The 14,223-nt window shown below is 35.9% G+C and overlaps 1 protein-coding gene across 8 annotated transcripts in view; it reads right to left on the minus strand.

Annotated features, from left to right (window-relative positions):
- The window catches only part of LOC136030452 (sodium/nucleoside cotransporter 2-like), a 126,086-nt gene that overhangs the window by 35,299 nt on the left and 76,564 nt on the right, over window positions 1-14,223 (minus strand). For all 8 annotated transcript variants that reach the window (XM_065709452.1, XM_065709453.1, XM_065709455.1 and 5 more), the window contains 2 exons: window positions 11,908-12,069; window positions 1,576-1,829 (listed from right to left, as the gene is read on the minus strand). In XM_065709452.1, the coding sequence (XP_065565524.1) occupies window positions 1,576-1,829; window positions 11,908-12,069 (416 nt within the window). The remainder of the gene's footprint in view (window positions 1-1,575; window positions 1,830-11,907; window positions 12,070-14,223) is intronic.

The following is a 14,223-nucleotide window of genomic DNA, read 5'->3' on the forward strand; positions in this document are numbered from 1 at the left end:
TCGCATATAAACTTACTGTAGAATTTTATTTCACTAATTTTCCAAGTTGGAGATTAGTCCAGTACTTGTAACATAATCTTAAGATCTAATTAATCAATTTAAGATCTAATTGATTAATTAATTAGATTTAATTATTTAGAATTTTTTTTTTAGATTTTGGTGGTGTGAGCGTTTGTTTCCTCGATGCTTGTTTGTTTACTGTTTCTTTTTAGCATATTTTTAAATGTAGGTGGTGTGGAGATCAGTTGTACTCTAATGGGGATTGGTGAGAAGAATCTAAATATATTTTAAGTGTGAATATACTTAATATTTAATTATATTTTGTTTTTTTCCCGAATAATGGGCCTCTGAGCCCTTTGGGATACTTTTGTTTATAAATGGAAGTATATTAGTAATAAAAGGAACTTGAACCAATTGACCTTCAAAGGGCACTAACTTTAACGCGTGTCTTCTCCAAAGCTTTTTACAGCAACAGATTGTCATTAAACTTGAACAATATTCTCCATGGCAGCTAATTCTCTTAATAATAGTAATATGTTTATATCAGAATAGGTCCCTCTAAGGTCGAATGAAAAGCAGGTCGTCCCCGAATGGGGAGGGAGGATGTCTCATTAGAAGGGTGTAAGAAGGGAGGTTTTGAATAGATCGGGACGGAGGAGGAGCTTGACAGCTGTGTTTGCCTCAGACGTCTTGGTGATGCAGTAATTTAGTAGTAGTAGTAATATTATAATGTATATCAGATAGCCATATTAGCTAGAAAGATAATATAATTCTTAAACTATCTTAAATGAATAATATGAACTAACCCCAAAAACTAGAGCTGATTCTTTTAAGCATTGAATCCTTTTCATGTCAGGCTTAGTAAAAAAAAAAAAAAAAGCTAAACATAACTAAGGGATTTGACTATGATCAAATAATACTATGATCATGTAATTAAACAATTAAACATATTATCTATGTTTTATAATTATAATACATAGTTAAATATTATATTAAACATTACAAAATAATTATCGAACTAGATAGTTTGATGAGGGTTAATAATTCAGCATTTAATTAGGTTCTGTAGCTCAATGGTATGTATTCAGTGATGTCACCTTCAATTTCGTAAGTAAATGATAAAGAATACTGAATCGCAGCTTATAGGCTTGGATCATGGAGCATACACCTTTATGTTGCAGAGATCTGTTACTTTAAATTATTCTAGTATAGAGAAGGGCGTACCCGGTATTTTTGTTTATGGGTTCATTTTTCTGCAGGTTTATACAGAAAAACTTTATAGAAACGCATCAAAAATCTGTTTCGATACATTTTTTACGTTTAAACGAGTTGTACAATAATTTCGGGGATATGGGAGTGGGAGTCAAACCTAGTAGCCCTCTCCTGGATGAGACAATGACTGCATGACAAGAATGAATTAAGGCGAATATCCTGATGCTGTCTGCTTTTTATTTTCATTACAACCGAACACCTATTCACCGAGCTCTCTACTAGTTTTCTACTAGAAACAATTTTGGATGCACGAAAAACACTTTTCTTGTAAATAACAGTCCTCCTGGGAATTTGTTTACTTACCCTTTTTCCATTTTAATGTCTTTCACTGTTGTTTTTGAAGCTTTTGTTTCGGGATAAAGCATCTTTGCCATAGCTAATGAGCCAGGGGCTGCCATAATAGATGCAGCTATGAGATGAGTAGCTTCAATGCCGTAGCTAATATAAGCTGCTAGAACAGATCCAGCCACGGTGGCGAATCCACCAGACATAACAGTGTGGAGCTCACTCATGGTCATCAGTGGTAGGTAAGGCTTAATTACGAGAGGTGCTTCTGTCTGCAAAACAAATTTAACACCTTGATAATCACTGATCTATGCATAGCTATATTCCTCAGATACTTGGAAAATCGAGCAAATTATTCTTAAAATATGGTAAAATCTATAAAACCAAAGTATTTTGGGAAAGGGGAGGATACCTCCTGCGTACGGCCTGGCTTGGAAACAATGTAAAAGCTCTGTCTTTCAGAATCTATGTTTGTCAATGCAAGTATCGATGGTATTCTTCTGAAATTGTAGCTTACCTTCTCAAAATGATAGGGTGGGCTTCTCTCATATTTTGACAATTAAAAACCAGCAGACTTAAGAGTTCTTATGTGAATGGTTTGCCTTGAGTCTGGTATTGAATAAAAAAAAATAGTTTTTCATTAACTGCAAGTAAGGAGCGACATTAAAACTTAAAACGAACAAAAATTATTCCGTATATGAAAGGAGTTGTCCCCTCATCAACGCCTCGCTCTCTACGCTAAAGTTTGACTCCTTGTCACAACTCAACTTTAAAAAAAAACAACAACAATAAAGTAGGGGTTCTACATTATTCGGGGGAAGGGGTGCAACGAATAATAAGAGAGTCTGGTTTACGCGACATCGCTGTGAAGATACTGACCACTATGACTATTAACCTACTGATTTTTATTTGGCTGTTACAGAAAGTGATTCTTCATATGGGAATATCGTATGTGACATTACTTCAAATAAGCAAATTAAAACACGTGAATTTTATAATATGAATCAGAATAGTATCATCGACTTTACAAAGAGATATAATGAAAAGGAAGTTGTATTGTAGAAAATGGGACCCTGACTTTGCATGTCAATATGAGTACAAGCTGAATCCTGCCGAGCTGCTGCCACTTATCGTTGTCGATGGTTACCTATACGCGGAAGAAGAAATCTAAAGATTGAAAATTTTTATTATGCATACATGTTTTATTAATAAACAAATTCACAAACATTTTAAAGCACTTTAATCTTAAGGGAACTGAAATTTATATTATACAGGAAGGAAACGGTATCTTTAACTATAAAGTCATTAAATCGAGGATTGTCTCCATAAATGCTGAGAAATTCACTGTAAGTATAGCCACGACATCGAAAAATAAAATATAGCAGTGCATGGAAACCACAGCTTTTGGTCGATAAATCTTGTACTCGCATCCGATTTTGAATAATAGATTTCCCAACTTTTCTCAAGAAAGTTCTGATGTGAGGTGTGTAGAATGCATACGGTAGGCCAAGAGGATACAAAATTCAATATTCGTCGCTGTTTGAAAGACACTAAGCCAACCCGTTTTTACAGTTGACAGATTACTATTAACAATTATAATGGTATTGTTAACCCTTTGAGTATGTTCACGGAAATCGGAGAATACGCAATAGCTTTTGTATTTGGACATGTACGGATCGAAATCATTCGATTTGTGTTCATGGTGCCAAGTCTAATAGAACCAGGGCTTCCACTTCAAAATTGTCAAAAACATATTATCATGGCCAAAAAACATGAAAAAACATGAGAACGCTGAAACTTGAAAACCATGAGATTTCGCATGAGAATTTTCTTTTGTTTATATTTTGAATTCAGTGTTCAAACGAAACCCAATTTTGGAAGCAGATCATTATATCTCATTTCTATTTAAACTCAGCTTTCAACTAATAGGCACGTATTCTGCGCTCCTAATAGTGTCTGGTTTTTAATCACGGGGGTTTGGTGCTGGTTTGGTGTTGCACCTACAAGGGAGATTCTTGGTCTCACCTAATTACCATATCCCATTTACTTCTTACTTGAGCCTGACTCCCGAATAATTTTTGGGGAGTCTACAACGATGAGGAAAAACTAGCCACTAATAAGCCCGAAAATGGGTTAACGAAGTCACCAGCGAATAAAAAAAGTATATATAGGAAAAAAACAGAGTATCATCAGTTAGTTCGCTCGTTACTAAGAAACACAGCTAATATTAACCTCCGAATCATCGGGCTAAGGTTTCATAATAGGCACTCCCCAACATTCTTCAGAATTTGCACTGGCTTTTACCATTTTATGTCTCTTCCACAAGTGAGGATTATCCACCACTGATGGCCTAACCCTCTTGAAGCCACTCTGAGATTGCAGACACGCACCTAAAGATTCAGATGATTGAAAGTTTTTATTGTCTGTCTTGATATTTTATAGAAAAAATAGAATCTGTCTTGATGTTTTATAGAGTGTTGAACAACCTTTCCACCACAACATTTGAAAACGGAAGTGCAAGAAGATACATCACTACCTTCTGAAGGTTCTTAAATCTCAGTGACCCACAAGGCGTTTTCATTGAAAAAATTTTCCCCCAGAAAAGCAGAGGCCTTTCTAGTAGCTTAAATGGAATTTTTAGTGTACTGATGTTCCTCAACCCATTCTCTATTCTCTTCTTGTCCTAGTCTGGACTGCTGTAAAAATGGAAGAACGGTAGCGGCGTTCCTCAACCCATTCTCTATTCTCTTCTTGTCCTAGTCTGGACTGCTGTAAAAATGGAAGAACGGTAGCGGCGCAGGTAGTTCCATGTTTGCAGCCTTACATGGTTCAAGCATGACCAAGTGCTTAAATATTGGTGTTGAAAAATCAGCACCTAATGTTTTATAGAGTGTTGAACAACCTTTCCACCACAACATTTGAAAACGGAAGTGCAAGAAGATACATCACTACCTTCTGAAGGTTCTTAAATCTCAGTGACCCACAAGGCGTTTTCATTGAAAAAATTTTCCCCCAGAAAAGCAGAGGCCTTTCTAGTAGCTTAAATGGAATTTTTAGTGTACTGATGTTCCTCAACCCATTCTCTATTCTCTTCTTGTCCTAGTCTGGACTGCTATAAAAATGGAAGAACGGTAGCGGCGTTCCTCAACCCATTCTCTATTCTCTTCTTGTCCTAGTCTGGACTGCTGTAAAAATGGAAGAACGGTAGCGGCGTAGGTAGTTCCATGTTTGCAGCCTTACATGGTTCAAGCATGACCAAGTGCTTAAATATTGGTGTTGAAAAATCAGCACCTAATAGGTTTTAAACAGCTTTTTTGTCTCACATACCAGTTGTATAATACCACCAATACAACTTGTGTTGGCGGTAAAAATGTCAGTAATAGAGAAACAGAACAAAGTAGAATCAGAGTCTAAGTCCAGTCTTCATCTCCCGGAACTTCCGGAATCTGGGCTTCCAGATTATTCTTTGACGTATTCTTCTTCTTGTATCTGGAATATGAACCGGTCCAAAAGTATATCAAAATAATCCGGAAAAAAGGGGCTTTTGAACTTCCAGGTTTCCGGAATTTTGGGAATTCCAGAAAAAGATGAGAGGGGCTTACCCCCCAGTCACCAATTCCAAATTTATACAAGACTCAATATTCCGGGTTCCCCCTTCCTCCACTCCCCCCACGAATATCGGGCCGAGCAAAGTTTTATTTACAAGTCAGTTTGATCGGGTCCTTGATGCACCAATCCCTCCATCCTAACCGTTTTTCGAAATTTCTAGTCTCCCCAAAACAGACCAAAATAACACACTTTAAAAAGCAAAATAATACACTTTTAATACACTTTGAACAAATTGACATAAAATTTAAACATATCGGTACTTTGAAAACATATTTGTCCCTTTGAAAACAGATTTTGGTAAGGCCTGCATTGGCCTACATCTTAAAAGCCATCCCCCTATACTGTGAAGCCGATTTTACCGGCACTCGAAATCGTTATTTTGATATAGACTAGGCTATTAGTCTGACAAATATTGAATAGTGTATTTGAATTTGTACTATAGAATTCTTGAACTGGCAACAGGTTAAGAACTGGTTTCAAGTTAAAACATGCTATTTTGGTAAAGAAAAAGATAATTGAAGTATAAAAGCCGCCTAACCCCTTAGAAGAGATCAATAGCCTTCTTTTTGTGTTGTACACGTGCAGGCATGTATAATTGTCCAGTTCCAGTAAACTTAGTACTTACCCTAAAAAAAACCTTTCGCGTAAGGTAAACCACGTCCTTATTCTACACAAATTATCCAGTGAACCTGATCTGGTCAGATCAGATGAAGTTATGAACTAAGAATCAAATCAGATCAACCCTTTTTTGAACACAACAGTGGCGAGTCCCGGACAAGCTGCCGACTAAGTCATTAATTAAGGTTCGCAGAAATGAAATTCCCCTTTCATGGGCAATAAAGACATATTTTGCAGTAGGCCAGAAAATTGCGAAAGATCATAAACTTCAAGTTGGACAAAGCTCAAACCAACAGAAATTGGGAGATTATATTGAATGAAGGTAAACATGAGAAAAGAAACCTGAATATCTCTAAAAATGCGAGAAAAGCATGAGAAAACCTCTAAAAACGTGAGAAAAACATGAGAACATGAGACTAATTTTTTTTCCCATGAGAAATCTTCCGAAAACATGAGATCTCATGGGAAAACATGAGAAGTGGAAGCCCTGAATAGAACACTGCCATCGTGGAGAAATTTCCAAATAGGTTTCAAATTGATTTAGCGAGATTAATGCAATACTCTCCGGCAATGCTTCGGCTAAGGTACGCTGTAAACCAGTGGTTCTCAACCTTTTTTTACCCATGGACCCCTTTTCCCTTCTTTTTATCTTGGTGGACCCCTTCATAGCTATTGGACATAAGAACAATTTTCTATTCTTCACTAATATAAATTTTAAGGTTTTAATTACCAAAGAAATAGTATACGATTAAGCTTTATTTTTAAATGAAAACTAATTTAATACAGATAAAATATTCTACTATAATAATAATTATTACTATTATTATTATTATTATTATTATTAATATTATTGTGATAATAACTACAGTATTACAATGTTTCTTCCATGGGCAAGCAACACAAGCTTATGGAGAGTAGAGCTCCTCAGGCAGTTTAATTCACTCCAACATTATGTAAACTGGATAAAAAAGGAGTTGAAATTAAGTGCAAGATTAAAAAAAAGGAAAAGGCGTGTTTATTCAATGAGACCCCCGAGGTTGGTTCTTCTCGGCGAGTTTATTTATATTTGGTTCTATTGATGTTAATGATAGTCGAAGATCACCCCTTTTCACAATGTCAAGTCTATTGCCATTTTCTGATAACAATTGAGAATCACGACTAAATACCGCTTCAACAAGATAAGATGTAGGAAAAGCAATAACGTAGAACTGCACTTTATCCCAGAGCAAAGGGTACTTTGTAGCAACATCATTTGTTTTCCATATATTGTACTTTTCATCTTTGAAATTTGCATGCATTATTTCATTACTTTGTATTTCGTTGAGGGGCTCTTGCAAAGATATGTCTATTTGGGCAACATTAACTTCGAAAGGAATTGAAACCCAAATCGGTATATCCATTCCGAGCAGGTCACCAACCCGAGTTTGCATATCTTCATGTATATTTTCCAAATATTCACCATATTATGCAGATCTTCATCTAACAAATCGCTGTTAACACAGGCCAACCAAGGAAACTGTTCAAATGCACGACGCCTGATATTATTCTTATACAGCTGTAGTTTCCTTAGAAAAGCAGCAATAGCACTTTTACTAGATATCAGATCAGAATTGTTTTCTTGGAGCTGTTTATTAAGTGAATTAAATTTTTCAAATATATCTGATAAATAAAACATATCACATTTATTTGCAAACAGTTTTGCTTCAAGTTGTGTGTCAGCAACAAAGGAAACAATAGAATCCCAAAGTGCAATGAAACGCTTAAGACAATTCCCCTTTGATAGCCATCTCACCTCTGTATGTATTACAAGCCGCCCAAACTTTTCTCCATTTTGGTTATAGAATTCACGAAAAAGATGGCCTCGAAGAGAATTTGAAATAATATGGTTAACTACTTTTATTACAGCAGTAAGGGAATCATGCAGACCTGCACTCATTTTCTTTGCAACTAAGTGTTGACGATGTATCACACAGCGAACACAATATAAATTGAACAGTAAATTACAGTAGAAAATGAATTTTTAAAAATAAAGGGTGTTCTGAGTTGGTTTTCTTCATGGACCCCCAAAATATCACTGTGGACCCCCAATTTGTTGTGTTTTGTTTGTGGAACCCCGGAAATATTACATGGACCCCTAGGGGCATGTGGACCCCGGTTGAGAACCACTGCTCTAAACATTCAGTACCTGTTTGGAAAAATACTTATATCTTGGATGGCCGTTTGTTGTCGAAGAAAGCCCGAAAACAGTTCATTCGGTTAGAAATTGAAAGGGCCAGTGCCCTTTTTAAAAGTTTAAAGTGATTGGAGGACAACTAATCCCCTCCTTCGCACACCTTTTTCCCAAACACATCCATTGAAAGCTTTGAGGTAGCCATTTTGTTCAACGCAATTGAAAGGACCAGAAATAATTTATGTCTTTGAGGATAACAACCACCAGCCCCACAGTTCTCAGGGCAAGGTAAGTTATGCCCTGGGGGTATATAAGGTATGTGATCTTACAAAACTTCAGAGGGGGCTTGTTAGATTAGGACTCAGAAGTTCTAGTGCCCTTTTTAAGATTCAGAGTGATGGAGGGGGGTAGATACCCCCAAAACCTTGTACTTTCCCATAGTGTATCTGATAGAAATTTGAAATTTCGTCATAGAAACTTTGAAAAAGGCTCATTCGATTGGAAATTGAAAGGGATAGTGCCCTTTTTATCATTCAAAAGTGATTGGAGGCCAACAATCCCCCCCCGCGCCCATCAATTCCCAAAACACATCTAATCAAAATTTTGAGATAGCTATTTTGTTCAATGTAGTTGGAAGGTCTAAAAGTTATGTATTTGACAACCTCCATATATTTTCAAGACCAGAACAGAATTTGCATTTTATTACAAAAAAAAAAAAAAACGGCTGTGGATTGTCAGTATAGTATACATATACTGATATATATATATATTTCTTAAAGTTTTAATCTTTTCCCCTCATCACTTCACACTCAGTCACACTCAGGCTGTGACTTGATATTGGCACTTTGTTGACGTTGTGTGATTGTTTCTTTATCTCTCTATGTACTGGTGATTAGAACAGCATCTATCTAGTATAAATGTTATACTTGACTTCCAATCAAGGGGTCCTCGTAGGGAGAGAAAATTCTTTTCGTTTATTGAGAGTTTTTATCCTTGTTTTTATTATACTGGCTTTGGGGGTACTAATTAAATAAGAAAAAGGCTGACTTTAGCGTAAGAGCAGGACGTTGAGGAAGGGACAACCCCCTTCATATACGGACTCATTTTTGTTCGTTTTAAGTTTTAATGTCGCTCCTTACTTTCAGTTAAAACACCTTTTTTCTATTTAATGATAAGAGAGAGCAAAATTCCTTCTTTCGAATGAAAGAGATAGGTGAATTATTAAATAAATTCCAAATTCCTCCTTTTTTCTCGAAATAACTCGATCAAAACTATGAGAAAGCCAATTAGCCAAAAAAATAAATGTGCAAATTTAGTTTTAATTATTCATCTGCGGAGAGCCAAAATCAAAGCATGTATTGATTCAAAAACGTTCAGAAATTAAAAAAAGTTTTTTTTTTAACTGTAAGTAAGGAGCGACATTAAAACTTAAAAGGAACAGAAGTTACTTCGTATATGAAAGTTGCTGCTCCCTCATCAACGTCCTACTCTTTGCGGTAAAGTTTTTTACTGTTTTAAAAATTGGAGCTGTGAGAAATAGTCAAACTTTAGCATAAAGAGCGGGGCGTTGAGGAGGGAGCAACCCCTTTCGTATACGAAGTAATTTCTGTTCGTTTTAGGTTTTAATGTCGCTCCTTACTTTCAGATAAAAACTTGTTTTTTTTTTATGTCAGAGATACTTCTTTAGTTTCACAAACTTATGTTCTTTTTAAACTATAACAGTAAAGCAGGACCATTGTTAATAACAGAATGAAATGCACTCTTCTTAAGCTATACTCTAATCAGCTGGAAATATAAAGACTTTTCCCATGGCTAGAGCTAGAATATAAATAGATAAAGTAGCAAGATGAAAAGAAACATAAAGCCCCGCACAGAAGTATTATTGATCAGTCTAGGTTGAATACACCAATAAAGAAATACATTTCGGAAAAGATCGGAAAACATAGATACGGAATCAGAGAAGTTGTTCTACGAGTGAGCAAGAATCTAAGATTTCAAATACGCATGTAGAATACGTAACTCAAATAAAATAAACCGGAGGAACAAATCCCATGAGACACCATCATTAAAATTGATCTTCTCTTAGATTAATAACCAGATATAAGCATAGCTAACATGACAAACAATATATGAAATACGGAACAGTAAGCAATTAAAGATGTAACATCAGATCGTCCCAGGCAAAAAAAAAAAAAAAAAAACAGCTGAAAACTCCACCTACTATGCAAACCCCTATTACTACAGTTTCTCTGTAAATGCCCAGCCCCTGAACTAAGTAAAGACCATAGCCACCCAATTTCAGAAGAAGAGCGGCTAGTGCCATATAACTGGTAGATAGTGCCTCTACGTGGGCCTTAGGTAGTCAAATATGTGCAAAATACACAGGGAGTTTGACCAGCAATAAGAGAATCGTTAACAAGAAAATTGCACTCTAAAATTTGAGCAGATTTTTGATTTTACAGTATTTGAGTTAGACTTCGGATGCGGCATTTTTTTTCTTTTAGCCTGTCATATCGTTTTATCCCCCACCTTTTCTGTTTCGGTTTTGCCATTAATCACATAAAGTTAATTTTAGTTCTTGGACTTTTGCGTTTTATTTTTATTGGCCGTTTTTTATGCTTGTTTGGTGTTTCTTTTACTTTTGTCTTGCTATATTATTTCTTTCTTTGTTTTGCTATTCCTTTTTGGATATAGAGTGAATTTCGCTCTATTAGAGCTTGTGATAGCCTATTGAAAATAATTATTATCTTATCTTATTTCAAAAATTCTTTTGAATTAATTTGTTTGTTTTGTTGAAGTTTTTTGGAGAAGGGAAAGGGGGTGGTTGGTGGCTTGCAAAATAGAATGATAGCTTATTCAAATCAATCTCATGTTACAACCACGCTCACTAAAGTAAATTTTCAGGGTGGGAGATTTAGCAATCAATCAAATGATTTGTGAGGTGGAATGACTCCACCTCTCTTATATTAAAGCTTGCTACGCAGAAGTACATTAAAATGAAGTTCAGGCGACAAAAGAAAAAAATCGTTCCATCTGGCCATGTGAGCATCCAATTTTTTTTAAATGTTGCTTCATAACTCTCTATAATACACAAGTTCCATTATTCAATGACAAGTCTAAAGTAGAGCTAAAAGGGTGTTTTTATCCGGAAAGCGTTACAAGAAATTGCCCCCGACTAATTTAGGTAGTTGCTCCCAACTAACTCCCAAAACATTTTGTAACTAAAAGTTTCTAAAAATAAGAAAGCAAAAGAAAAATTAATCTCGGAATAAGACGAATTTCTGTAAGTTTCTACAAACCATTAAACTCAAAAACTAAGTTTTTCTGAATTTGGAAGTCATGAACCAGGGCTGTCAAGGGGCTGGCACAGTAGGAGAGGGTGGGCTCCCAAGGAGTGAATCTCAGAGGAGCCTATTGTTAAATTTTGCTTTTGTAATTTGTTTGTTTTCAATATGGATATTTGCTTTACAATCTTAATTGTTTCTTATCTAACTCATTTGAAAAAATTTTGATTACAAAATTTATAGAAACAAAATTTATACTGAGAAGGAAATTGTAAACAATATATGTGTTTAACCCAGAAATTTAACTGATTAGTATTGCCAGCGAAACAGCGACTGCACTTCTTTAAGTCCAATACGGGGTTGCCACCCCTAGTGATTTATCGCTATATCTAGTGATTTTTATATTAATATTACTACTTCAGCGCATAAATCACTAGATTAGTGAAGAAAATCACTAAAAACTCTAAAATCTAGTGTTTTTTTTCCATCGGCCGACAGCCTTGTTCAAATGCCCAGAGCCACTGTTACGAATAATGCTTTGCATTGTTGTTACGCTGTACTGATAAAAAGAGAAGGAGCAGGATGGGGGCAAAAGAATTAATATTTTTGTCCCCAGGGCTCATTATGGATTATGAAAGGTACTGGTTTGAGGTGTACAAATGTATTTACCTGTGCTAGAAAAACATTGGCAGCAGTACTCATTGACTCAGCAGCAGTGGAACCAACTGTTGCCGACAACAGTCTTCCTAATCGGGAAACAATCCATTGCATTACACCATAATAGTAGAGGATTTGAATGAAGAAATTGAAGAAGAAAACAACTGATAGAATCTAAAAGAAACTATACTGAATTAGCGCTAAAATTGCTGATAAGAAAAAACCCAAAACCAAAAATTGTTTCACTGAATTTTAAATACACAGAAGTATAAGAAATGTTTTACAAGAAAAGGGGGGAGGGTAAACTAACTACCCACCTTCACCCACAAAATAATTCTCTTAATTCATGGATCTCTGAAAATCCGTAAAGCCTAAAATACCACCCCTGACTTAAAATTTAGAACAGTAAATATACTATGTGCAGTGATGCATAATCTAATATATTATAATTAGTATCGTTGTAATGGAATAATAAATATTCTTGATCAAAATTGCACTCTAGCGTAACAGTAAAACATATCCAAGCATTATTCATAAGCCGTAGGGAGTGAAGCACTACAGATTAATTCAGATTCATTTGAGCTTTAGAATCATTTTCATTTACATAATTTTCTATATTCATTTTCTTGTATGGCAGTGTTTTATTTTTTCTTTTTCGTTTGATTTAGTCTCAACTTAGCTTTTTCTCGCCTTACAGGGTGTCTTGTTGGGTTACTAAATAAAAAGAAATGGCATTATTTTTAAAACTGAAAGTAAGGAGCAACATTAAGACTTATAGCGAAAAGAAATTGTTCCGTATATGAGGGGAACTGTCCCCTCCTAAATACCTCACTCTTCAAGCTGAATTTGCTCATTATTTTATTTTTTTGTATTCTAATTAAACGGTCGAATCGTTTCCGGAGTCGCTTTTAAAAAATTGGGACAAAAAATCAAACTGTGGTATAAAGATCAAGGTATTCAAGCGAAAGCTTGTATACAGAAAAATTTCTTCTCGTTTTGATTTTTAATTTTGCTTTTTACTTTCAGTTGAATTTTTTTTTATTTCATTCTATTTCCAGTCATTTTTAAAATAATTCTGAGAAATCCCCCTTCCATAGAAAATTCCTACCATCCCAAGAAATTTCTCTATGGAAAGTTCTTCCCACATAAAATCTCCCTCGGACAATTCTATCCTCACTGTAATTTCCACCTTAAAATTTTTTTGCCGACGATTCCACCTAAAAAATCTTCCTTATCATACTTCCATTTGAAAAACAGACTTTTTTTTTCAAATCATACCAGAAACTCCCCTCCGTGGAAATATTTTCGCGGAAATCCCCCTCCCCCTTGCCAGGGGAAGGTTTTTCCCTCAGAAAATTCACCTATGGAGGATGTTTTCCATAAAAACGTACCTCGTTCCATGTACCCCCCTTCCAGGGCTAGATAACTGTAACCCTGCTGAAAATTTGCCCCGGAACGCTTCCACATGTAAATTTGGGTCGCCAAAGAGAAATCAAGACAAATAATAAAACAAATCAATTGGTACAGGAAAACTGGCAAAGTCCCTCCGTGTAAAATTTCACCTAAGAAACTTCGCTCACCACAGAAATATCTCCCCGTCAAAAATCCCCAGTGTGAATTCTCCTACCCAAATGAAAAATATCTGTGTGCTTCTCAATATAAAGAATGGCATATGTAAACAATGGGAAAATTTCATAGCTTATAGCCCTTTCCCTAGAAAAGGGGATAGTCTTGTCATCCCCAAAGACGTAGTTATTGGACCTTTCAACCTTGCATGGTTGCATGGAGCATAAGCAGTCCAAAAAGGAGATGAAGATTTCCTAGATGTTTTTCAGGGAAATTGCCTACGGATTGTTCTGGGTACTTGGATGACTGACCGTATTTTAAAGAAAAAGCTGTACGAAAAGCGTGGTTGAATTGTGCTTTCTAGGGCTATAATGAGAGAAAGGTTGAAATGGTTAGGGCACGTTCCGCAGACGAAGGAAGACAGATTGCCGAAGATTACTCTTTTCGGCCAGCCACCTAGGGCTAACCTGAAGATAGTTCGTCTGCAGTTGGGGTGGGAGGATCTCATAAAGAAAGATTAAATGAAACGGTAAGTTCCTGGGAGGGTTTGAAGAGGCTGGTTGCCCGCGGATGGGGTGGAACGATGTCATAAATAAAGATTTAAACGAAAAGGGAACTTTTTAGGAGGGTGTAAAGAGGGAGGCTTTGAATAGATTGGGGTGGAGAAGGAGCGTGGGTAGCTGTGTTGAACTCAGGCCGCTTGGTGCTGCGGTCAGTTGTTAGTAATAGTATAAGTACAGAGTATTTAGTAATAGAGTATAT

Source organism: Artemia franciscana, chromosome 8 (assembly GCF_032884065.1).
Source record: "Artemia franciscana chromosome 8, ASM3288406v1, whole genome shotgun sequence".
In the NCBI taxonomy this organism is placed as follows: domain Eukaryota; kingdom Metazoa; phylum Arthropoda; class Branchiopoda; order Anostraca; family Artemiidae; genus Artemia; species Artemia franciscana.